The following is a 26,761-nucleotide window of genomic DNA, read 5'->3' on the forward strand; positions in this document are numbered from 1 at the left end:
AAAAATAAAATATTTTATTTTCTTTTTGACAAAATCTGTAGAATTGGCGAGATAAGTAAAAAACAAGCAAATAAATAACACACTAAACAAACAATGTAGTAACAAAAAAGATGGTAAAATCTGCACCTGCACTCAGCTGGATTCTTATCTGGGATTTGGCACTGGAGCCAAAGTATTACGTAACGCAGGTTGGGGGGGGGGGGGTGTCAAAAGTCTTAAAAAATCGCGTTACGTAATACTTGACGCTCCCACTGGAAAATACGTTTAAAGGCCCATTTAGCAAAATTTATAGCTCCCTAGATGATCCGAGCGCCCCTATCACGAACAATGTTTTTTCTAAATAAAAAATCTTTTATAAATAGTCTAATTTTTGGATCAAAATTGAGACCATTAAAAAAAAAGGTTATGTAGGTAATCTTTGACGAATTTCTAAATAATTATTTTCCGTGTATGTTTTCCGTTTGTTTGAATACCGAGTTAGATTTGCCATTTTCTCTTCGGAACAACCTCAAAATTCGAAGAAAACCTTTTTTTTTTTGGTGTTTTCCCCTTGTTTTTAGCACATATACTCAACTACAGTCCGTCTAATTTACTTACAGTTGCATGTCATTATTTACGTTAGAGATCTAAGTTGACATTGTTGCCCAATTACAAAAAATTCTTGAATTCATTTTAAATCAAATACGTCACATAATTTTTGAGGAAGTGGATTATACAGCAAAACAAATTAATATTCTTCTTCTTCTTTTATATAGGCAGTACTGCCTGTTTTTCTTCAATGGTGCCTTTCATTCTGCCCCTAAGTTGTCATTCCATCTTTTCCTTGGGCGTCCTACACTTCTCCTGCCTACCGGTGACTTGTCCCTGGCTATTCTTACTATCCTTGATTCAGACATCCTGCTTATGTGCTCATTCCACTCTTCTTTTCTGTTCTTTACCCAGGTATTTATATTGTCTACCCCACATATGCGTCTAATTTCCTCACTTCTTACCCTATCCTGTAGTCCTTTTCCAGCAATCCTTCTTAAGATCTTCATTTCGTTGGTTTCTAGATGTCTTCGTGTTTTGCTTGTATCTGGTCTTGTTTCGGCCGTGTAAGTCATAACTGGCCTAATAACTGACTTATATATTCGGGCCTTTGTTTCCAATCTTAGGTGTTAAAATTAATATTCAATGTAAATAAATAAAAACTTTAGAAATGAAACCAAGAGATAACTTATAATCTTACGTTAAAGTACATAATAAAAACAGTAAATATAATGAAACAAATACTTATAGTAAAGAATATAAACAAATGTGAAGTGTTATTACCGCATCTGTCAAATAAAAATAAATGTTACCAATTTATGCCAAAATATCACCTTCGTTCGATTACAGTTACAGTGTGTTCCAAACAAATGTGCTTCATAAAAACGCTTTATAATCCATTTATACAAATTAAATGAAACATATTATTGTGTATTTCTTTAAGTTAACAGAAATCTTTAAATATTATTTCTACGCGTATATAATAAAATATGTCTAGTGGCTGTAATGCCAGTGTACTAGACAAAGTGATTCTTAAAAAGAACACACCTACCGCCTAAATATTTCGTGTTGGTATCATGTGACGTCACGGGCTATGGCGCGGATGACGTGCAACGGTAAGTAAATTAGATGGAGTATACGCGTGTAGCACCATCGTTCCAGGCGCTATTTAATGTAGCACGCCTATTTGATAACAAAGGCAAAAAAATAATATGTAACACGACAAATTAAACAAACCTAAAAATATACTTGGTGCCGTAACTTTACGGAGTGCCTCGGTAGCTTTAAGTCTTCAGAGACATAAGGGGTAGGTTCTTAAAAGATTTTAAATATAATAGAAACTCAAATGCTCGGAGGTGCCATAATTAAAAAGAAGATATAGTATAATAAAAGACTAAGTTTTCACTCTAATGGTATATAAAGCAACACAATGTTACTCTATATACTACCAGACTGAAAACAATGGGAACCTTCTCTGGTTGTGTAACCAGGTGTCGGAGGTGTAACCAGAGAAGGTTCCCATTGTTTTCCATCTGGTGGGATATAGAGTAACATTGTGTTGCTTTATATACCATTAGAGTGAAAACTTGTCTTTTGCTAGTAGTTGCCGCTAGGGCATCTATGCCATTTCGTTCGTTGCAATCCGTGACTGCACGCCGGGGTTTGTTTTGGTTGGATCAGAGAGAGCAGCATATGTGCCTCCGGATGAGAGACTAATAAGTTTCGAAACCGGTAGAGGTGCTTGCTGCACTCTCTGATTGGACTAGAATATGATGCGGCTATATTTTCGTTTTGTTACGAAATTGAAAAAGATTATTCATTTTTGATATAGTATAATGTCTACTTGTAAAAAACATAAAACTAAGAATGCCGGCTATTTGAAATACTTGTATTTACCGTAGCTACTCTCATGCATCGTTACTTTCTAAGAAGGATAGAGATTTTTAAAGAAAATCTAATAATTAAACATAAGTCTTGCTTTATTGAATATAAATAAAAAATTAGCAAAGTTGTTATTAAGAAAAAAAAAGTCCTTCATTTTATTAATTTGAGAGAAAACGTAAGAGTTCAAAAATTAAAAATAGCGCAAGTACCTTGTTCTTCTCTTTATCCGTGGGTGTTCGATAGTCCATGCGGCAGTTAAGGTGTTAAACAATTTCCTTGATGTCATGGCACATTTGCTGTCACAGCACATAATGTCACTCATTTTGACAGATAAAGTACAGCTAATAAATACATTAAAGGTGAAATTCCATTGTTCGTTTATGGTATTCGACACTTGGATATTATTATCGTTATTGTTATTGAGTAAACTTAATTGAAAGAAACGAAAAACTTTTCGACCAACGAAAACCAAATTCGGATCAGTTTAATCCGTTTCTTGAAACACAAAATGCGGCCGAGAATTTGCACTCTCTACGACCGTAGATACAGCGGACACTTGAGCCTACTTCGGCTCTGGAACTTGAACAACTGCACTAAATACATTTAACTATCTCCATTGAAACATTATTAAACAATCGTTTCCGTCGGCAAGGCAAAAGAGTTAGCCTGCCGACGGAAAGAACACCAGAATTCTACTCTAGACTCCTCAGAACTCAACTCGAATCTCTTTAGAAATGTCTCAAAACCAAAACTCCTTCCATCTCCCTATCATTCTACCCTACTCAGCCATGTCAGGTTTTACCAATCAAAAATTATCCAATTTCCACTCCTCATCTCAACAACGAATCCAGGGTGATTGATTAGTAGAGTAAAGCTCAATAGCTCCGCTATAGTAATAGATAGCAATAAAAGTTAACAAAAATTTTAGCCACCTTCGAGCTTCACATTACAAAATTAGTTAGAATGTTACAGGGTGTTCGATAACACAGTGGCAGACCAAACTTATGTCTTTTTAAATGGAACACCCTATATTTTATTTTAAATTCGAATTCCTGTTAACATCTCCATCACAAAAATATAAAGGTTTGTTATGTTATACAGGGTATTTACAAAGTTATAACCAATTTTATATGAAAATCGTAACAAGTTCAACTCCCTGTATAAATAAAAATAAGCAAAACAGCAATGGTCGATATTGCTAACTTTCTTTATATCAAATACAGGGTGAGTCAAAATGCCAGTACATTATTTGCTCAGTAATTTTAAATGGAACACCCTGTATTTTATATCACTATTGAAAAGTACCATTACCGTACTTTAATTTTTAGATAACATTCCATATATCTAAATTTATTAGTTTTCGAGATATTTTCATTTTTCAATGGACCAGTAGCGTGGCCACACAAATCACCAGAATTTAATAAACTGGACTGATTTTTTTGGGGTTACGTTAATAATGAAGTTTTATAAAATAGCTCCAACAACAAGGGATGAGATGAAAAATAGAATACAAAGTGTATTTCGATGTGTTAATTTACAAATGCTCCGTAGAGTAAGTAGCTCATTCAATGATCGTTTTTAGGCGTGCATAAATGTGTTAGGAGATAATTTTGAACACCTTATGTAATTAAATATTAAAAATATTTTATTAAAAGTAGCTTCTAATTTTTTCCAACATGTTTTTTTTTTGCAAAATGTATTACTGATAAATTATGTTTCGTTCTTTATTTGTTACATTGTTACATTTACATACAAAAGTACTGTTTAATTGTCTTCACAAAATGTATTTTGTGTTTGTGTGTTTTTTTGTAAAATTTATTAGTAATTTTCTTTGTTTATTTGTTTGTAAAATGTATTACTAATAAATTCTTTTTATTTCTTTATTTGCTACAGTGTTACATTGATTACTGGATTGATAACCGGTAATCTTCAATTGTCAATTCAGTCATTTCTTACTTAAAATTTAGATAAATTTAAACACCTAAAATAATTGGCTCTGAAAAATGAAAATATCTCGAAAACTAATAAATTTGGGCATAGGGAATGTTATATAAAAATTATAGTACGGTAATGTTACTTTTCAATAATGATATAAAATACAGGGTGTTCCATTTAACGTTACTGAGAAAATAATGTACTTGCGTTTTGACTCACCCTGTATTTGATATAAAGAAAATTAGCAATGTCAATAATTCTTGAAAATTTTGACAATAAATAAAAAAAATATGGCATTAATAAACCATTGCTGTTTTGTTTATTTTTATTAATACAGGGAGTTGAACTTGTTACGATTTTCATATAAAATTGGTTATAACTTTGTAAATACCCTGTATAACATAACAAACCTTTATATTTTTGTGATGTAGAAGTTAACAGGAATTCGAATTTAAAATAAAATATAGGGTGTTCCATTAAAAAAAAACATAAGTTTGGTCTGCCACTGTGTTATCGAACACCCTGTAACATTTTAACTAATTTTGTAATGTGAAGCTCAAAGGCGGCTAAAATTTTTGTTATTAACTTTTATTGCTATCTATTACTAGGGCGGAGCTATTGAGCTTTACTCTGCTAATCAATCACCCTGTAGAAAAAATTTAAGCAAATTCTAATCACGCCTTCGAAAGTCAGTGACTTCTTCCTGGCAAATAGGAATCAACCAACATGGGTAATAAGCCACAATTTTACCAAAAAATGATTTTCTTAACGTATCGTTTCGACGCCCAACTCGGGTGTCGTTGTCAAAATACAAAATAATACTAAAATAAACAAAAATGTTGTTGCTTAGTAAAAAATTCTTCTAATAATTTATTTAATATTGGCAATATTATTTTAAAGTTGTCTACTTTAAAATGTATAAACGTGTCTAAATTGCTGATATAAATGAGTCAGATTCAAATGATTCGGAACAAGATTAACTAAAATAGTAGTTGATATATTCAGCTATTCATAAACGGCTTCAGAACAACATTAAAAATCATTACATTGGGAACGGTGATTGTATTATACATATAGGATGATTCATGGGTGTATTTGAGACCGTTACACGCGTCGATAAATAACGATTTTTGATATTTTTTAGTATAAAATTTTAGGTTAGTCATTTTCCGATGAGAACGTGCTCAAAATACGACTAACCCCCTTTTTTGATATTTTTACCATGTTTTCAGGACATAACCGCATGTGAATAAAGAACGATTTTTCAATTAATTTTTCCATTTTTTTTTTCTAATAGCAGGGTCATTTCTAATAGCAGGTAAAACCACCAACCCCAATATAAACCATTTAATTGACAATAACCCGGTTTAAAATTATTGACGTGAATGGTGTGGATCTCTGGCTTGACTATTTCTGACTATAGGCATAGCCACCTTTACTTAACAAGCCATGAAGTTGAAACATGGCAACATCTATTGGTAGACTGATTAATTCTGACAGTTCCCATTTGTTTTTAAATAATATTCACCGTATTTATAGAGAAACTGAAACATTTTACAATATTTCGTGCTCCAAAATTACAAAGAACATTAAAAGGTATGTTACTAAGATGATTTTAGTTCAATATAATATATTTTTATATAAACTTGCGTGCATATAGAAATCCGTCCACTTAAAAATTTTGTCATTTTTAATGTCTTATATTTCCTAAACCTGTTGGCCGATTTAAGTAATTTTTTTAATATGTTATAGTCTAATTCTTTAACAATACCGCTGTAATACTATTGTTGCTAACCAGTTAAAGTTTTATTGTGTACCGGGCATTTATAAAATACTGAAATTAAAACCCAACCATAGACTCCGGTTTTCTTAATAACATTCTGTTTTTTTGATTAATTCGCTTATGTTGGATAATAAAAAAGGTTAGCTAGGTACTTTAACAACTAGATTTGTTCTTTAACAATTCAGGGTGGTTCTAAATAGGTGCGACAAACTTTAAGGGGAAAGGAACAAAATGCAAAATTTTGACGCCTGTCAAAATTTTCAATTTTAAATGTAATCATTTTTTTCGAATCCTGAGAAAACTAATAAGTATTTTTGAAAAATTTAAACGCAGAATGAAAGATTACTTTATTACCGAGAACCGAAAGTCCCTTAGAATGAATAAAAAGCTTTTTTGAATGACATATCTGAAACTAAAAATCACACTAAATTTTATTATTTTTTCACCCCTGTAACTTATTAAAATAAACATAGAAGTTTTCAGGGACTTTCGGCCCTCGGTCCTAACGTAATCTTTCATTCTGCGTTTAAATTTTTGAAAAATACCTATTAGTTTTCTTAGGATTGATAAAATGAATCCCATTTATATTCTTGTTATTGGTTTTTTTTTGTATAATAAACGTTACTTACAAGGAATTACTTTTAATTTTATTTTGTACAAACTTCTAGTTAATAATATTTTCTTGTTCGACTCAAAAAATACTATATAATATTATATAATAACTTTTACCAGAATTTGTACTTTAAAATCGTAGTTTAGAAACCGGTAGTCCGAAAGTCGGACTACGTTGCCTTTTTCTCTTCATGGCTTGTAAAGTAAAAGTGGCTATGCTATAGGGCATTCCAACATGCTGTCAAAATTAAATCAACATGGCGGCTGGGAAGCAAACATAAATGATATTCTGTTAGTTCTTAATGTGTTTTAGATAATTTTAGTTACGTTTCTTTGTAATTTTGTTTTGTACAAGGATTCATTTAACACTTTCACTGGAAGATTTAATTTAAAAAGATAATATTCCTCATTTCTGTAGCGTATTGAAATGTGGAATGCGAAGTAATCGTGATAGTTTAGTTTTATCGATTACCATCAGTGCTACACTTTAAGCATAAAACTGAACTGAACAAGTTATTATGAGAGACAAAAACAAGGGTTAAATGCTATAAAATGTCCCATAAAAATGTTAAATAACTAACTACATATTATGTCCATGTTACTTACACTTGGGAAACTGTCTCCACTGTAGGTTAACTCAAACTCGTTGAAAGAAGATGAATCTATATTATTTATTTTGCCAATCTTTTGCTTGTACCTACTAGCAACATCTGTATTGTCTACCAACAACTTTCGGAAATATTCACTCATGTTTATTTATTCACTGCTTAAAACTAAATAAAGTTGTTCAAGTACTTCTACAACTAAAAACTATACAAAATCTACAAAAACAACAAAAATAAATCGTGAATAATTTCATGCATGGGAAAAGATAGAGTGGAAGAACTATAATCTGATTACTTCATAATGACTTCATATTATATAAAAAAATCTAATTTCAAATTATTTTTACAATTTTTATCCATCATATAGATCAGGGGTCACCATTTAGCGGACAGTGGGCTAGTTTTGTGCGGACCGCGATTACATTCAGAATATAGTGTTTTGTAATTTTGAAAATCTTTGGCCATGAAATTGTGTACTACATTAGGCTCAACTTATGTGTGCGAAGCCGTTTTTTCAAGAATGCACTTTATTAGGAATCGGTACAGCTCTCAGCTAACAGATGAATATCTCAACTCGCTAATGAAAATCAGTTGCACTAAACTCATTTCAAACTTCATACCGGTTATACATTTTTTTTACAGATACTCTGGGCTAATTAGCAAAATACAAGGAAAAGTTATTTACCAGCAATTTTATTGCTGGAATCGAATCTTATTATTGTATGTATTAATAATATAGGTATGCAAAGTCCGCAGATAGTGTGCTACTTTTTTTATAAACAAAATGGCGCCCGAAAATCGTGTTTTTTTTCAATTTTTGCTCTATAACTCCAAAGATTTTAACTTTACTCCAAAAACACCCAAATAAAAATTCACCGCAATTAAATTCTGCATAGTGACATGTTTTTCCCGATTCACTTTATTATTTAAACAATTTTTATTTAAACAAATTAAAATTTTGTGTTATAAAAAATAAATTAATTTATTATAACAAAACAAAAGCAAGTCTGACATTTAATAATGCGTTAGTTCGATGGCTCTACTCGAGTTACTTGGGAACAAAAAAAGAATGAAGGAAATTGCTCCATGGGAAGCCGAGAAAATGCATTTTTTTAACGTATACCGATTTTGAACTTTGACGGTTACATTTTCTCCAACCTAATTTTTGATTGGAATTTTGCTATTTTTGGTAATTTTCACACGTATTATCGATAGTTTTTATTATAATAATATATGTTATGAGTATTTTAAGGATATGAAAATTGGTGTGGAGAAAGAGGACAAAAATAAAAAGGTGATGGTTTGAAAATTATGATCCTATTGTTTACATCTTTGCCGTAAATTCCGGTCAACTTTGACCGGTTGTATCTCAGGAACTATTTATCATAATTAAACGTTTTTTCTTTTAAAAGAAGCGTCCTGCCGCTGTTTTTCGAATACCGTTTTCACAATTTAATTTAGTTTAATATTTCCCGAGCTATTCAATTTGTTTATAAGCCAAAAAATTCTTTTTAAATTTAAAATATTCCTGAGGCCGCTTAAATAGTCCAATTTCAATTCTGTAAAGTACATTAGATAGGTATAGTGTCTTTTTATAAAAAAATCATAGTTATTCTTATACATCATAATAATTGTCGTTATTATAGCGACCGTAAATTTTTAATTAACAATTCAATTGTTGCTAAACTGTTCATTCAATTTCCATCGGCTTCTGGAATTATAATCTATACAAAAACGGCTTTTACATTACCAAGTTATTTAATTATTGATTAACAATTACTTATATAAAACTTTAGTTTAAAATTAAAGATTTTGTTGGAAAAACCCGCTTTTTCCGGGGAAAGTTTTCGTCGAAGTAAATCGGAAAAACACGTTTCTATGCAGAATTTAATTGCGGTGAATTTTTATTTGAGTGTTTTTGGTGTAAAGTTAAAATCTTTGGAGATGTGGAACCTCGATAGTGAAACCTCGATAAGTCGGATTAATTGGGACCGCGGCCGATCCGGGTTATCGAAAATCCGGGTTAGCCGGAGAATATGGTAAAAATTAGTAAAATACATATAAATAATAAACAAATACACATTATAATTGCAAAAACATGAAATACATAATATGCACAGCACATCTAAATTACGTACAGTTGTATACAGTATTGTTTATTTCTTGGTAAAAACTCAGTCAAAATGAAGAAATGTTTGTTTTGTCTGATAAAAATCGGTCCGAGTTAGTCGGACTTCCGGGTTATCGGGGGCCGACTTAACGGGGTTCCACTGTATAGAGCAAAAATTGAAAAAAACACGATTTTCGGGCGCCATTTTGTTTATAAAAAAAGTAGCACACTATCTGCGGACTTTGCATACCTATATTATTAAAATATACAATCATAAGATTCGATTCCAGCAATAAAATTGCTGGTAAATAACTTTTCCCAAAAATGGCCTATTCTTCGATAATCAGCCCAGACTAAGAGGAAACAATTTTTTTAAACAAATTAGAAATTATGTTTATGCCCCGAAAAATTCATTTTTAGGTTTTTTGGATGATTTTGAACAAAAAAGTCATTTTTCTCAAAAGGTCTTTTGTCATTTATCTCAAAAAGTTGATAGTTTTTGAGTTATAAGCGAGTTAAAAGCTAAACAAGCTGAAAATGCGAGCATTATCATAACGAAGACTTTGTTTGTTTACGTATTTTAATTCATAATATGGAAAATTGCTATTATGAAAAGTTTTTTAAAATTAAAAATTATGTTTTAATGTGCAATTATATCATTCTAATTTAAATGTTATGAACTATAAAGATACTTTACTCTTGATCGAAATTGATATTTTTTATATACCTCGTATAAAATTAATAAAATTTTATATATGATGGTTGCATCATAAATCTTAGACCATGAAGAGCGTTTTATGAAGAATAACTTTTCTTCGTCAAATTAAAAATAAAAGAGTTATAAATGAAAATGTTGTTGGTATCCATAATTTGAGAAAAATCTTCAAATATTTTTTTCCATTAGAAGGATGTAATTGCACATATCAGACCATAATTTTTTATTCCAAACAATATATCATATACCTAGTCGGTTCGCTAAACTCAGACACAACTGGCTAGTAATTTTAGTAAGTAATTTTGCCAATTTGGGTAAAAATAATAATTATAAATAGTTAATAATTACTAAATAATTAGTAATTTTGCCAATTTTTTGCAAAAAACAAAAAAATTACCTAATACTAAAATCACTAGCCAATTGTGTCTGAGTTTAGCGAACCGACTATAATACAATTTTCATTTCGTAACAAATGGAACAGTCCATTCATTAGGTACTCGATTGAAGGGGATGCCGTATAGTCGTATAAACGTTTTTAAAGTTAATAAATTATTGCTTTTAAAATATACTCAAATTGTATTTTTGAACATCTCATTTATTTTATATAATAATTAAATTCACTATCAAATGTTGTTGGTACTTTATTAATACTTAATTTAAAATTTAGTTTGACATTCACGAAGTGTCAAACTCAAATGTAAATAACCTATGCTTTGCTTAACAAATTCAGTTTAAAAAACTAGCCTACTTACTATTAGCAACGATTTTAGCTGACGTTTAGTTTGTCGGCAGAAAATAAACGGGTTGTGACGTCACATTTTAGATTTTGAGGTCGATTATCTCGAAGACGGTTAGAGACATCGAAATTCCGTTTTCAGATTTGGATTCACAAGACAAAACTACATAAGAATCCATCGATAAATCTGCTCTATTGCAGGAGCGGCAACGCAATAACACACACACTTTTGCGAATTTATAAACGAAAAGTTTTCGTTGAAAATGCGAAAATACACATACGCATTTTCGAGTCTTGAAAACTTATGTGTAAATTAATTATATTAGTGTACAAGTGCCTAAATTGAAGCTTATACATTCAATTTCAAGATTCTAAGGAGAAATCGGGGCTTATTTCAATATAGATTGTCGGTTTTAATGGTTAATCGTCGCGCGTCGCACTTTATGGTGCGTATACATATTATACGTACTTATGCGAGAAATTCCCAACAAGTACTAGACATTTATTAAAATGTTATAATATACAGTAGAACCCCGCAAATCCGAACTAATTGGGGGGACAGCCGGTTCGGATTCCGAAAAGTTCGGATTATCCGAAAGTTAGCCTGGAAAACATGGATGAATAGCGCACTTTTTAAGGAATGATTTGAAAAACAATTTGTTCCATCCGTTTTGATATTCAATAAGGAAGTGGAAAAGCTGTTTTCCTACAACCCAATTAGACCACCTTATTGCAACCCATGGTCCAGGGTATGCTGCAGTTTATGAAACTGTATTATAGAAAAAATTTGGTACGGACTGTATTAAAAGCCGAGGAAAGCCGTCCACTACTGACAACCTGAAAAAATCACCGTAAAAGATCTCATTTATTGGGTGGCTGAGGCCTGGGACAACAGCCCTTAGACTTTAATTACAAAATCATGGAAGAAGTTGTGGCCAGATTTACAGTTTGAAGAAGCTCCATTATAAGATGATCTAGAAGTCGTAACACAACTTCCAAGATGTGAAAACAAAGAAGAAAGTGCAATTACAAAATGTATTGAAGCTGACGACAATGGGCACCAATAAATAATTTGCGGATGAAGACATTGTAGATTTGGTTCAACCTTAAGGCAGCCCTAATGAAGAAGAAGAAAGCGAGAAAGAAGTTTTTCTGCCAGATCGAGTGTCACACGCAGTTGCCACTAAAGCTCTGGATGTGGCTCTACGTTACGTGGAGCAGAACTCTGCTGCGTTACCGGTCGATGTAATGTTTATGCGTAAATGGTTTAACATCGCTGCGTTAACTCACTACACCTCCATGCGTCGGACGAAAGTTGCCGACTTCTTAAAGAATACGCCTTATTAATCCTACATTGTTAAATTTTCTGGTTTTACTATGTATAATAAACATGTTTTTAAGTTTTTGTCTTGAATTTTTAAATTTTTTTAACTTTCCGTGGGTTCGGATTTGCCGAACGTTCGGATTAGCGGGGTTCGGATTTGCGGGGCTCCACTGTATTATTAACATAGTTTTTTTAAATAAAATTTAATAAAAAATTTTGTCCTGGTAAAAGGTGTATTAGTTTAAAAAGCCCCTATAGGGCTACAAACAGAAACAAAACGTTTTCGCTCTGTAACAAGAGCATCATCAGTGTTACAAGAACATGGTGAGCCAACCAAAAAATACAAAGGTCAAAGCCTTTCAAAAACAGACTAAAAGTCTTATAAAGATACAAACATGGCAAAATCCAAAGGATGGATAAAATTCCTATGGCTACGGTCCTAGGGCAACATATGACTCCCACACGTGGTAAGTGGATCAACACCGATGATGCTCTTGTTACAGAGCGAAAACGTTTTGTTTCTATGTTTGTAGCCCTATAGGGGCTTTTTAAACTAATATACCTTTTACCAGGACAATTTTTTTTAAATTTTAGTTGTAATTAATGGTATACAGCCAGTTACAGGAAATTCTTCCTTGTGGATAGTTTTTTTAAAAAATTTATTAATTTATCCAATTAATTATTGCCAATGTGCTAATCAAATACGCCAATCAAATAGTGCGATACGCACCATATAGTGCGATATGCACCATATAGTGCGACGCGCCGCCGCGGCGTTTACGGCGAAAGTGGATGCGAATAATTATCAATTAAAAACAACGGTATAAATTATTGAAATAAGCGCCTGTTACTGATCAGAATATTGAAATTGAATGTTTAAGTTTAAACTTCAATTTACACACTTGAGAACATCAAAAATAATCATTTACACATGAATTTTCAAGTTTCGAAAATGCTTATTTTTGCATTTTTCAGATTTTAATCGCTTAAAACTCGAAATCTATCAACTTAGAGAAAAATGAAGATTTTTTTTTTTTTTTTTTTTTTTTTTTTTTTTTTTTTTTTTTTTTTTTTTTTTTTTATTAATGGCTTTGACAGAGCCAATTAGCCAGACTATTTGTGTTTTTTTGTATGGTATTACAATAACAATTTTAAGTTAATATCTAAGCCTACTTATTATCTAAATTTACAGAGTGTTATACTATCTTAATGGATACATTTTTCAATTTTGTGTGATATTTTTACAATTTTATAATTTTATTATCTAAGCCTATTTAAAATTTAAATTTACAGGACGTTACATATTCGTAAAGACATTGTAACGTCTGCTTATTTTTTGGAAAAAGAATTTCGTTTAAATTGACAGGTAAAGGACAGTTTAGATCAATTAACTTTTCATACATTACTTTAATATTTTGTCTGTACAGTCCACACTCCAATATGAGGTGCTGTAGATCTCCCATTCCACCACAGGCGCAATATGGGTTATCACTGATACCTATGCTGTGTTTGTATGCTGGGGTTAGTGCGTGATTTGACCTCATTCTGTTTATTGTTTTTATAAATAGCCTATTTGATTCTTGTTTAAACCATCTCTCATTGGGAATTAGTGGCTGGCAATTTCTAAAATTTATTCCCGTTGTACTTTGGTTATATACACGTTGCCAATTTTGTTTGCAATGGTTTTTACTGATATTATCTATATCGGTTACTGGTAGAAGTATGTTGCTTATGTTTTGTTTGGTTAAAGCTGCAGATTTAGCTAATTTGTCGACTTCTTCATTTCCTAATATTCCAGAATGTCCTTTCACCCAACAAATAATAATTGAACTGCCCGAGGAAGTAAAATCATAATATAGACTCTTAATTTCTATCTCAATGTGGTTTAGATTTTTTGTCGATTGGATAGAAGTGAGTTTGTCCACAATACTTCTACAATCGGTGAAAATGATATAATTGTCCATACCAACAGAGGCTATATATTTTAACGCAAGTAATAAAGCTGATAATTCGGCAGTATATATTGAAGCTTCATTAGGCAATCGGCATGATTCTTTGTATTCAGAATTCCAGTGATATATTGCACATCCGGTTTTATTTTGAATTTTGGAGCCGTCAGTAAAAATATATTGAAACAGAGGCCACCTGTCTTTAATTATTTTGTTGATAATATTGCCTGGAAGGTTTGAATCCATGTAGTTTGTTTGTATTACCTTGGAAAAGAGAGTTTCAGGAGGTTTAGTGTAAATTAAAGGTATTTTATTTTTGTACATTTGGTTTTCAGTCATTGTCAACTTCCTGTAGCTTTCAACGTATATGGGGGTTTTTTTAGTACACCAATATTTATGGCTTAAATCTAATATATTCAAGTTACGAATAGTCCTTAAGTAGCTGACGTTTTTTGAGATAGCTCTAGCTACAAATTTATCTGTACAAAACTGTCTACGTAGAGTAAGTGGTGGTTCCTTAGCTTCAATCTCAATAATAGTAATAGGAGTAGATTTTAAGTAACCGAGACAGAGTCTCAAACATTTATTCCTTTGGATTTCAACTTTATTAAGATATCCTGTTGACGCAGACCCGTATAAATGACAACTATAGTCGAAAATTGGTCGAATCATTGAGCGATAAAATAGCAATGCAATATTCGGGTCAGCTCCCCAACCGGTTCTACAAAAAGCTCTAAGGATATTCATAGAATTTTCTGATTTCTTTATAATAGAATGAATTTGATCCTTCCATAACAATTTACGATCCAAATACGTCCCAAGATATTTAACACAATTTTTTATCGGAAATTCTATTCTACCTAATTTGAAGGTGCCTTGAGGAATTTGGCGTTTTTTGGAGAAAAAACAAATTTCAGTCTTTGTGGTTGATATGGATAAGCCTAGAGAATGGTAATCATTTTTTACACAATCTAATGTAAATTCAAGTTGACGTCTACAAATGTCTAGGGAAGAATGGGAGGTGTACAACACAACATCATCTGCAAATTGTAAAATATTAGAGTGTGGAGGTACTATATGTTCTAAATCTATATTGTACAATGAAAAGAGAAGTGGACTTAAAATACTACCCTGTGGTATACCTATATTCGTTAACCTTGGTGGTAAAAGGTTCTCGTTTATTTTTAAGTAAGTCCATCTATTCTTGTACAAGGATACAATGAAATTTGAAATTTTAAGTGGCATTCCAAGATCTACTAATTTTTTATAAAGAATATCTAAATTTATGTTATCAAACGCTGAAGTTACATCTATAAATGCTGCAGCTGTCGACGCCTGATTTGTAAAATTGACCTGTAAAGAAGAGACTAGGGAAGTGAGAGCATCTTGTGTAGACCTGGATTTTCGGAAGCCGTACTGAGATTTGGGAAGGATATCTTCGGACTCAAGCCAGTATTCAAGCCGATTTTTGATTAATCTCTCTAGAGTTTTTAGTATACAGGAACTTAAAGATATAGGTCTGTACGATTCAACTTTGTTATCTGGCTTTCCTGGCTTTTTTATAGGTAATACAATATAGTCCTTCCATGCTTTGGGAATTAAATTTTTGTTTTGCCATATAGTGTTAAAAATTTGTAGTAATAATATTTTATATTCTGTAGGTAGAAAATATAGCATAGAATATGATATACAGTCCATCCCTGGAGATGAACTATTATTTTGCTTGAGTCCATGATTTAATTCCCATAATTCAAATGGTTTCTCTAGATTGAAGTTTTCTCTGGGTACGGTAACTGTAGCTTCATTTATCTGACTTGGAACCCAAGGAGGTGAAATCTTGAAATGGAACTCTTCTATCCATGCAGCTTCGGTGTTTATCGGAAGTTGATTGGACTGCTTTCGGTTTTTGTAGCGATTTACTTTCTTCCAGACGTCGCTGATTGGAGTGTTGGAGTTTAAGCTTTCGCAGTAATTTATCCAAGTTTGTTTTTTTCTAATTTTAAAAGTTTTCTTTGCTAAGGCATCTAATTTTTTGTATTCAATTAGATTGTGAAGATTAGGATTTGCTTTATAATGTCTATATGCTGTTTTGCGGTTATTTGCAGCTGATTCGCAGTTATTATCCCACCATGGTTTTGGTATCTTGTTTGTAGGATATTTGTTATTGTTGTATGATTTTGGAATTGAAATGGTTGCGCATCGGTTTATTTCGGTAACTAATTCTTCATAAGTTTGTGGTTGTTTTCCCGAATAAAAGTTCGATGAATACAAATTCCAATCTGCTTTATGTAAATTCCATCTTTTGTGTGTATTGTCACCAGGTTGTATTGCTTGTTCCGAGTTTTCCAAGGCTATGATCAAGGGTAGATGATCAGAACCATGTGGATCTTGAATAACAGACCAAGTTAATTTAGATATAATGTCCTGGGTACATATTGTTATATCGATTGCTGATGGGCTGGAAGTTAGTGCAAGAGTTGGAGAACCATCATTTAAGTATAATAGATTACATTGTTCTATCGCCTCTAATAAAACTTTACCGTGAGTATCATTATTTTCGCAACCCCATGCCATGTTGTGAGCGTTGAAGTCCCCTCCAATGATGAATGGAGAAGGAATATTTTGAAAAAAATTGACCCATTCTTCAACCGTTACTCTAATACATGGTTCTTTATATACGGATATTATATGTATTGGTTTCTTGATACACGAAATTTTAACAGCCATGCAAGTATAAGTAAAATTATAATTATCCAATAAATTTATCTCTTCTGTAATTATTTTATTTTTAATTAAAATTGCTGTGCCTCCGTACCCATCAGGGCGATCAGACCTAAAGCAATTATATCCTGAGAAGTTATAAAATTTTTCTGGTTTAAACCATGTTTCTGATAACATGGCCACATATACATTTTTTTGAATAAGTAAGGCTTCTAAATTTGGTTTATTAGAAACTGCTGAGCGACAGTTCCATTGTAAAAAGTTTAAAGGGTTAGTTGTGTCTGACATGATGTTTGAGATAGTAAGTCTTCTTGTGATATCGCTGCCGTACTTAAGTATCTATTAATTTGTTGTATAATCTCTGTTTTTGATTTGTCTAAATTTTCAGTGAGTTTTAATGAACTAATTATATTAAGAACCAATTCTAAAATTACATTATTTAATTGTGATGGTACTCCTTGTGTTTTCAAGTTTGTTGTATTTGTATGCTCTGTATATTTAGACGTATTATAAATACCACCTTTTTGTCTAGGAATATTTTCTTGAGAAAGTATTTCTTTTCTAGCTGATTCCAAAGTATTGGGAGAACTTGGCCGGTGTCGCTTAAAATTTATTTTTTCTGGGTTATTACTGCTGAAGAACATTTGTGAGGAGAATTTCTTTGCGGATGAAGCTGATTGATTTGGAATTACTTGATAAGATTGCTCATTCTGATTAGAATTGGTTGGCAAGGAAGAACTACTATTTCTGGCAGCAATATTGGCATATGAAACTTTCGGAATTTGTTTACATGCATCAAAGAAATTTAGATTTAATGATGACATCGTATTCTTAATTTGTTTCTGTCTAGAAAATTCAGGACATGAACTTAGGTGTGTAGTCAAATGATTACCTTGACAGCTGAAACAAGTTGGAGTATATTCATTTACTGTACAATCTTTTGTATTATGGAAATCATGACATTTGTTGCACCTGGGACGTGCTTTACAATTAAATCCAAGGTGTCCAAAACGAAGACAAGAGAAACATAATAGAACTTTTTGAACATAGGGTTCAACGTCTTTGATCACTTTATTAATTGTGATATATTTAGGAAGAGTTTGTGCTTTAAAATTAACAATACATGATTTTGTTGGAACTTTGTCTATTATTGTTTTATCTTCGTTATGTTTCTCTACCTTTCTATTTATTCTTCTAACCGAAACTACTTCGAACTTACAGTGCATATCGTATTGTTTAATTTTATTTTTGATATATTCTTCTGAAAATTCTATATCTATGTCCCTAATTATACCCTGTCTATGGAGTATAAACTTCGGAACGTAAACATCTAAATTGTTGTTTGTAAACAATGAGCAAGTTTTTTGATTGATTAAAAAATTGGCTGATTGATAATCTTTAAATTTAATTCTAATTCTATTCTTGCCTATTGAATCAATACTAGTAATTTTGTTATCTAAATTCGAAAAATTAGAGAGTATAATGTCGCCAATTTTGATAGCATTAATCTGACCTTTGAAGTTCGGAGTATTATTTTCTATATATATATGGAAAGGTCCTACGTCACTACTCTGATATAGGAAATGTTCTCTTATATTGTCTGTAGAAATATCAGATTTATTACTTACAGTCTCTCCTTTATTTTTTGATTTACCGTCCCATGTGTTATTTATATTGATGTTACTTTTCTCTATATTATCATCTTGATCCATCCTGTTAATATCTGGAGGTTTATCTGGAGGTCTCCCTGCATAGTCCATATTAAATTTTAAAGTTTTTAATAACTGAACACTTTGTCACTTCCAATTATTGACGTCTCCAAACGGAAACCCCAAATGGGGTAAAATAAATTCAAATACAATTAACTTCTAGGTTTTTCTTTGTCACGGGGAATAAAAAACTATTAAGGATGTAATAGATCTAGTTTTACAAGCCCAAAATATATTATTTCACTATTTAAATAGTAATTTTCAGGAGCTGTTTTTTATATGACTGTAACTGACGTCTATAAAAGTCAAAGTGATTTTTTTTGTTTAACCAAAAATGCTAAAACTAAATTTTCGGGGGCAAAAAAGGTGATATTTTGAATTTAAAAAAAAATTGTTAAACAATTTCTTGCCAAAAATTTCGCCTGGCGCCCTTCTGATTTGTCTTCTTGTTAAGAATCCGAATCAAAACAATCAGACACAGGCAGCATTAATCCGGACCCCAGAAGTGTCGTAGGCTTTCGAAACGGACCCTCAGACAATATAATTGGTGACCCCTGATATAGATACTGTATATTTGTATATTATACAAAATTACTTTTTATACTAGGTCTCTTTTTTATTCACAGAAACTAATATCGCAAAATTAAGCAGCTTGTCCATAGAAACCACAATAAGTTCAACAAGAATAAACAATAGGGCTTTTCATCGATCGTCATTTGTTTCGAGCTTCTGTCATATGTTGTATAATCTGTGTAAAAGCCCCATACGGCATGTCTTGATACCTTGTTACTATGAATTTTGACGTTTATCATTTTCAATGACAGTGAGATTAGCGGATTTGTTATGTATATTGGAATTTATAACTTGTATTGTGTTTATTTTATAAAATTAAAAATATACTTTATAGTATAAAGTATATTGTGTTAAATATGTTATAACATAGTAAAATATAAATGTACAATATGTATTACACCGTTCTTAGGCGTCAACGCCCTTCGGTAGGGATCTATGGGGAAGTATCACCGAGCCGCAAGCCCTTATCCCTTGCCGTACTGCTCCCTCATAGGTCGATCAGATGCCCGCATATTCCAGTCTAAGCGCCAGATTCATATTTAGAATTTTATACTGGCGCGTTAGCCTTTTTTTGTTTTTCCGATGGCCTGGGCTGGGCTTGAACTCACATACCTCAAGGCGAAGTGAAGTGTGGGTCAGCCGCTAGTCGCACTGAGCTATCCGATCGACAATATAACTTTATAAAACGAAAACGAAATGTACAATATAACTTTATAAAATACGTCCACCGATTTTTTCCTAATTTTTACATTCACAGTACCTATCAATGATATTACACATCGACGTACGTTTCAATTAATGTTTTAATTTAACTTGTTTGAAAATGAATCATGACGTTTGGGCAAAGATAAAATGGAGCAGATGTTGCTAGTAGATAAAAAGCAAAAGATTGGCAAAATAAATAATATAGATTCATTTTCCATCAAGGAGTCCGAGTTAACCTACAGTGGAAACAATTTCCCAAGTGTAAGTAACATTGGCATAGTTATTAAGCATTTTTATGGGGCATTTTATAGCATTTAACCCTTGTTTTTGTCTCTCAGATGATAACTTATTTAGTTCAGTTTTATGCTTAAAATGTAGCACTGATGGTAACCTATAAAACTGAACTTTATCACGATTAATTCGCATTCCACACTTCAATGCAAAACAGAAATGAGGCATATTATCTTTTTAAATTAATTCTTTCAGTTAAAATGTTTAATTAATCCTTGTACAAAACAAAATTACAAAGAAACGTAACTAAAATGATTTGAAATACATTAAGAACTAACAGAATATCATTTATGTTTGCCTCCCAGCCGCCATATTGATTTAATTTTGACAGCATGTTGGAATGCCCTACAGTCAGAAATCGCCAAGTCAGAGTTCCACACCATTCACGTCAATTTTAAACCAGGTTCTATGATCGGGTTGCGATTTTACAAAATATACTTGCTCTCAGCACAAGCTCCGCCCACTACACATAAGTCGTCCAGAACTGTAAGTATCCGTGCACGCTATCACATCTTACAAAATATACCCGATCTCAGCACATATGGTGCCATTTGAATCCACTATGTTCTTGTATTTTCACTAAAGTTTTCTATCCATTTATTACATTGCACATTATAATCTATTTCGGTATTATTTCGTTAGGTTTTATAGTTTTAGATTTTAGGTTCGTGCGAACACGTTAAAATTAGCATTATCAGAACTTGATTCAATCTCTAATATATCGTGCTTCATCGTGCAGTTTTAAATATTTTCTTATAAAATTCAGACATTTTTCATACGTATTTAGATGAAACGATAACCACCAAAAAACTGTCGACCACACTCAATATTACTGCATAATAGTTCGTTAAAAGGGGTTCAAATGGCATCATATGTGCTGGAATCGGGTATATTTTGTAAGCTGTGTTGATAGCGGGTACAGATACATAGTTCTGGATGACGTATGTGTAGAAGGTGGAGCTTGTGCTGACAGCGGGTATATTTTGTAAAATCGCGACCGGATTAGTGTCAATAAAATGGTTTATATTAGGGTTTGTGGTTTTACTTGCATCAACAACTACAATCGCTCCTGATCAGATATACAGGGTGTTTCATTGGGAAAGTAACATACGTTAACTGTAGAAAAAGGACACTTGGGCGGTCTCAAAAATACCATACATAATGGGCCTTACTTCATTAATAACAATGATACTGGGTGCTTTATCTATTTTGCCATTTTCTTATTTGGTTCATAACTTTTTAACCACACTGTATATTTATTTTCTATTTGGCACGCAAATATTCTTTAAGGTGTACAATCAATTAATTTATTTACAATTGAAAAAAATCCATGTCCAGATTAAAAAATATTGGAAAATTATTCCGATCCAAAAACAGCACCCTGTACATTAAATTTTTTTAAAATGGATTTTGCATTTGAAAATACGGTGAAAAACTAAACTCAGTGGTATTTTAAATTTTAATTAAAGTATTAAAGTTACTTTAAATTTTCGGCAAAATGATTTTGCTGGTAAAATTTAGAATTTGAATTCGGAAATTATGTGAATTGCGAAGCTCGAAGTAAAAGAAAAATTAAAATATGACTTAATTTTAATTAATACTAATTAAGGGGATGGGTACGTATTTTCGGCTGCAATGTAAAACTAATAAGTATTTTTGAAAAATTTAAACGCAGAATGAAAGAATGCGTTCTTACCGAGGGCCGAAAGTCCCTGAAACCTTCTATATGTTTATTTTAATAAGTTACAGGGGTGAAAAACTAAGAGAAAATGTAGTGTGATTTTTAATTTCAAATATCTCATTCAAAAGAAACTTTTTATTCATTCTAAGGGACTTTCGGCCCTCGGTAATAAAGTAATCTTTCATTCTGCGTTTAAATTTTTCAAAAATACTAGTTTTCTCAGGATTCAAAAAAAATGATTACATTTAAAATACATTGAAAATTTTGACAGGCGTCAAAATGTTCCATTCCTCTTAAAATTAAGTCACATTTTAATTTTTTTCTACTTTCAATTTCGAAATTTTACCAGAAAAATAATTTTGTCGAAAATTCAAAGTGTACAACTAAATTTAGTTTTTCATCCTCTTTTCAAACGCAAAATCCATTTTTAAAGAATTTAATGTACAGGGTGTTTTTTGGGTCCGAACTTTTCCGAATTTTTCCAATATTTTTTAATCCGGACCTTGATTTTTATAAGTGTAAATAAATTAATTAATTAGACACCTTAAAGAATATTTGCGTGCTAAATATAAAATAAATATACAGTGTGGTTAACAAGTTGTAAGTTGTATTTCAATTCTTTTCTACTGGGAGCTCTTGCAATTCACATAATTTCAGAATTCAAATTAAAAATTTAACCGGAAAAATCATTTTGCCGAAAATTCAAAGTATACCACTAAATTTAGTTTTTCATCCTCCTTTCAAATGCAAAATCCATTTTAAAAAAATTAGTGTACAGGGTGTTGTCTTTGGGTTGGAATCCGGACCTGGATTTTTTACAATTGTAAATAAATTAATTTATTGTACACCTTAAAGAATATTTGCGTGCCAAATATAAAAGGAATATACAGTGTGGTTAAAAAGTTATGAACCAAATAAGAAAATGGCAAAATAGATAAAACACCGAGTACTTATATTTGTTATTAATGAAGTAAGACCCATTAAGTATGGTATTTTTGAGATCGCCTAAGTGTACTCTTTCTACAGTTAACGTATGTTACTTTCCTCCCAATGAAACACCCTGTATTATTCATGGTTTGAGAGTAGTCGCCATCTTAAATACTACTTTTCCTAAACTAACTTAACCATATCTCAAACTAACTTACCCTATACTCCTGTTTCAAGGTTTTAATAATATTACTTTGTATTTCGCCATCTTGAATTAATTTTTTATCCGCCTTATGTAGTTTTAGGATGCTGTGTAATGCTAAAATACAAAGAATGCAATATAAAGCTTTGACATAAAAATGCGTATGTTTAGGTGTTGCATATTTAGTATCCTCCTATACGATGTAGACTAAACTCATCTAGATTTACTTTGACAAAAGCGATAATGAGAAACGTGGAAGTTTTCGAGACGTGGCTTTACAGAAAAATGAATGAATGTCTTATGTAGAAAGAGACATGAATAAAGAAGTCTTCCGAAGACTTTCAAGAGAAACAGAACTGAATAATGAAATAAACATACGGAAACTATAACACCTTGGCCAGGTGATAAATAAATAATAATAATGGAGTTTATTTGTAGCAAATAATTGTACACCATATAAATAAATTCAGTTGCTCACAGAAGTTATACGTACAACTTGTATGTGAGGATTAGATTTTGATTATATTAAACAACACTAATTAATTTTAAAATTTATAGTCTTTTTCGCTCATATGTCCCCAAATTGGGCTCCTCTTCTCAGTAATTCAGTTACTGTTAAATGTTGTTTATCGGACCTATGCAAATCTCTCATAAAATTCAAGAAAGGATTGCGAAACATTTATTATGGCACTCTTCTGGCGGGACTTCGTTTTCTATGAGAATTATCCTGACTTTTTGAATGTGCATTATCAATTTTTACCCACATATGTAATATGTTTTATCCACATAACCCTAAATTTTCAATTTTCTATCATCAACCGACATTTTTTAATAGCCATCCAAATATTTACCTCTTCTATATTTATAAAAATTAATGTTTGTGTGTATGTCCTTTATAGAATCGTATATGCATTTGATCATGTAGTAACCTTTAACAAAGTTGTACATGAGGCCGCGAAGGTTTCTAAGTTGGTACGGCTAACCTAATAGACGGAGAGGCAGCGTCGAAAAATTTCTCTGAATTTACTAAAGCTAGTTTTTTCACAGTTGATTACTGTGATTGTGTAGAGAAACATACTGCGGTCGGTCAAGCGAAACGTAGAACAGGTGGTACTGACAGCTTGTCAAAGTTGCTTACCTGCGGAGGTAATTAAATCCATTTACTAAGGCTGAAAATCAGTACACACAATCTAAATTGAATATAAATAAGTTATTATAGTCGGTCAGCTGTATGACGGGACAGAGCCGGTCGGACAGACCCAATGAATGTACAGGGTTATTCACTATATTTTGACCCCCCTCTAAACTGCTTTATTTACAGAATTAGAAAAAAATGTAAAATACAAAAGTTATTCGATTTTTTAATTATGATTTTTTGACATATATATCGTACTAGTGACGTCATCCATCTGGGCGTGATGACGTAATCGACTACTTTTTTAAATGAGAAGAGGGGTCGTGTGGCTAGCTCATTTGAAAGGTTATTCAATTCTCTATTCAGTAATATAAACATTAAGATCATTATTTATACAGAGTGTCCAAATATTTTTTTTGAATTATTAATTAAACAATTAATTCAATTCAAAATTTTTTTTGGACACCCTGTATAAACAATCATGTTAATGTTTATATTACTGATTAGGGAATTGAATAACCTTTTAAATGAGCTAGCACACGACCCCTATTCTGATTTAAAAAAATAGTCGATTACGTCATCACGCCCAGATGGATGACGTCACTAGTACGATATATATGTCAAAAACTCATAATTTACAAATTGAATAAGTTTTGTATTTTACATTTTATTCTAATTCTGTAAATAAAGCAGTTTAGAGGGGTCAAACTATAGTAAATAACCCTGTACATTCATTGGGGCCGACCGGCCGGCTCTGTCCCGTCATATTGCTGACTGACTATAATAACTTTTATTTATATTCAATTTAGAATGTGTGTACTTATTTTCAGCCTTAGTAAATGGATTTAATTACCTCAGCAGGTAAGCAACTTTGACAAGCTGTCAGTACCACCTGTTCTACGTTTCGCTTGACCGACCGCAGGATGTTTCTCTACACAATCACAGTAATCAACTGTGAAATAACTAGCTTTAGTAAATTCAGATAAATTTTTCAGTGCTGCCTCTTGGACTATAAGTGATCATTATTTACACACGCACCACAAAAAATATTGTTTATATGAAAAAATTAAATTGATTCAACTTTCTATACATAATATTTGTGAGTAGACATTTTTTTGTTTTCTGGTAATTTTTAGTTATTTAGTTCGCCGGGTCAACTAGTGAAATTATAAAAAGTTCTATCTTGTTTGATTTTTTCCGTTGAAGTAAAAACTCCACTGACCCCACCATTTTTTTTCACTAAATCAAATTACTATATTTATAAAAAAAAAAGTTTAAGTTTTTAATCTAATAGCACACAAAATGATTTTTTTCTACAAACGTGTAAAAATGCAATTTTTAGCACTCCATAGGAGTGTTAAAAATGCTACTTTAAAGCACTAGTGCTTTAAAATTTTTAAGGCACTGCAGTTAAAAGTGAATTGTCAAATTGCGAAACGTCAAAATATTTATATTTCATTTATTAACATTAATATTAATAGTATAACTTGCGCAATTTGAAAAAGGTGGTTTAAAAGGTTTTTTAAAATTTAATTTAAACTGTATTACTTCTTGCTTTTTTAACACGTTTGTAGAAAAAACTAGTTTATATAACGGTATAATATTTTCGCTAAGAATTTTTAGACATTCCCCTCGAGTGTAGACAACCAGTTCTACCTTTTACGGATCATAGATTTCATGTTTTCAGCAATTAACAAAAATATTGTATTTTATAAATTTATAACGTTTGTAGAAAAAATATTGTATGATATACGTGTTAAAAAGTACATTTTTAAGGCACTCATGTGAATTGCAGAATTCGCTTCGCTCATTCTGCAAACTTTCACATGTGTGCCTTAAAATTGTACTTTTTACACTTATATCATAAATAACTATTAAAATACCATTTTATATCCTACCAGATCAAAAACAATGAAAAACCTTCTCTGGTAACACCATCCGAGGCTTCAAAAAATGCAAGCCATGCGGAATCTGAGACTATAGGACGATGAGGGAATTTTACTACATATTTATAATTCAGGTCCCATCTGCTCAGGCGGTAAATTTCCGTCGAGAATGGTTCCCTTAATACTCCAAATAGAGTAAAAATACAAATTAAAAATGAATAAACATTTTCAATTTAGTTGCAACCCGAAACCGCAGTCGCATTATACAGGGTGTAACAAAAATACAGGTCATAAATTTAATCACATATTCTGGGACCAAAAATAGTTCGATTGAACCTAACTTACCTTAGTACAAATTTGCACATAAAAAAAGTTACAGCCCTTTGAAGTTACAAAATAAAAATCGATTTTTTCCAATATATCGAAAACTATTTGAGATATTTTATTGAAAATGGACATGTGGCATTCTTATGACAATAGTATAGACCTGGATCCCGCGTAAGAAAAAAAAGTTGATTAATAGCAAGCTGAAAATTTGTTAATAGCTTAACGGTCTCTAGTCAGACAAACATTAATGCACGGGAAAACTGGAACAGGGGAAGTTTTAACGGTGGAGCATGATAAACGTGTCGTCCTGACAAGTTTATGATGGTGAAAAATAGCAAGTTGTTTTTAAGTTTATTCAATAGCCAACGTTATATAATACTCGTATATAAAAAATTGTTTGTCCGACAAAAAGGTTGGGCATTT

The 26,761-nt window shown here is 31.6% G+C and overlaps 2 protein-coding genes across 4 annotated transcripts in view; one reads left to right on the plus strand and one right to left on the minus strand.

Annotated features, from left to right (window-relative positions):
* Nucleotides 1-26,761, plus strand: part of LOC114342438 (uncharacterized) — a 211,228-nt gene that overhangs the window by 92,727 nt on the left and 91,740 nt on the right. The gene's annotated exons all lie outside the window — the stretch shown is intronic.
* Nucleotides 1-26,761, minus strand: part of LOC114342439 (E3 ubiquitin-protein ligase SHPRH-like) — a 160,832-nt gene that overhangs the window by 57,477 nt on the left and 76,594 nt on the right. For all 3 annotated transcript variants that reach the window (XM_050653774.1, XM_050653773.1, XM_050653772.1), the window contains exon 9: nt 23,007-23,107. In XM_050653774.1, the coding sequence (XP_050509731.1) occupies nt 23,007-23,107 (101 nt within the window). The remainder of the gene's footprint in view (nt 1-23,006; nt 23,108-26,761) is intronic.

The sequence above is a fragment of the Diabrotica virgifera genome, chromosome 6 (assembly GCF_917563875.1).
Source record: "Diabrotica virgifera virgifera chromosome 6, PGI_DIABVI_V3a".
In the NCBI taxonomy this organism is placed as follows: Eukaryota; Metazoa; Arthropoda; class Insecta; order Coleoptera; family Chrysomelidae; genus Diabrotica; species Diabrotica virgifera.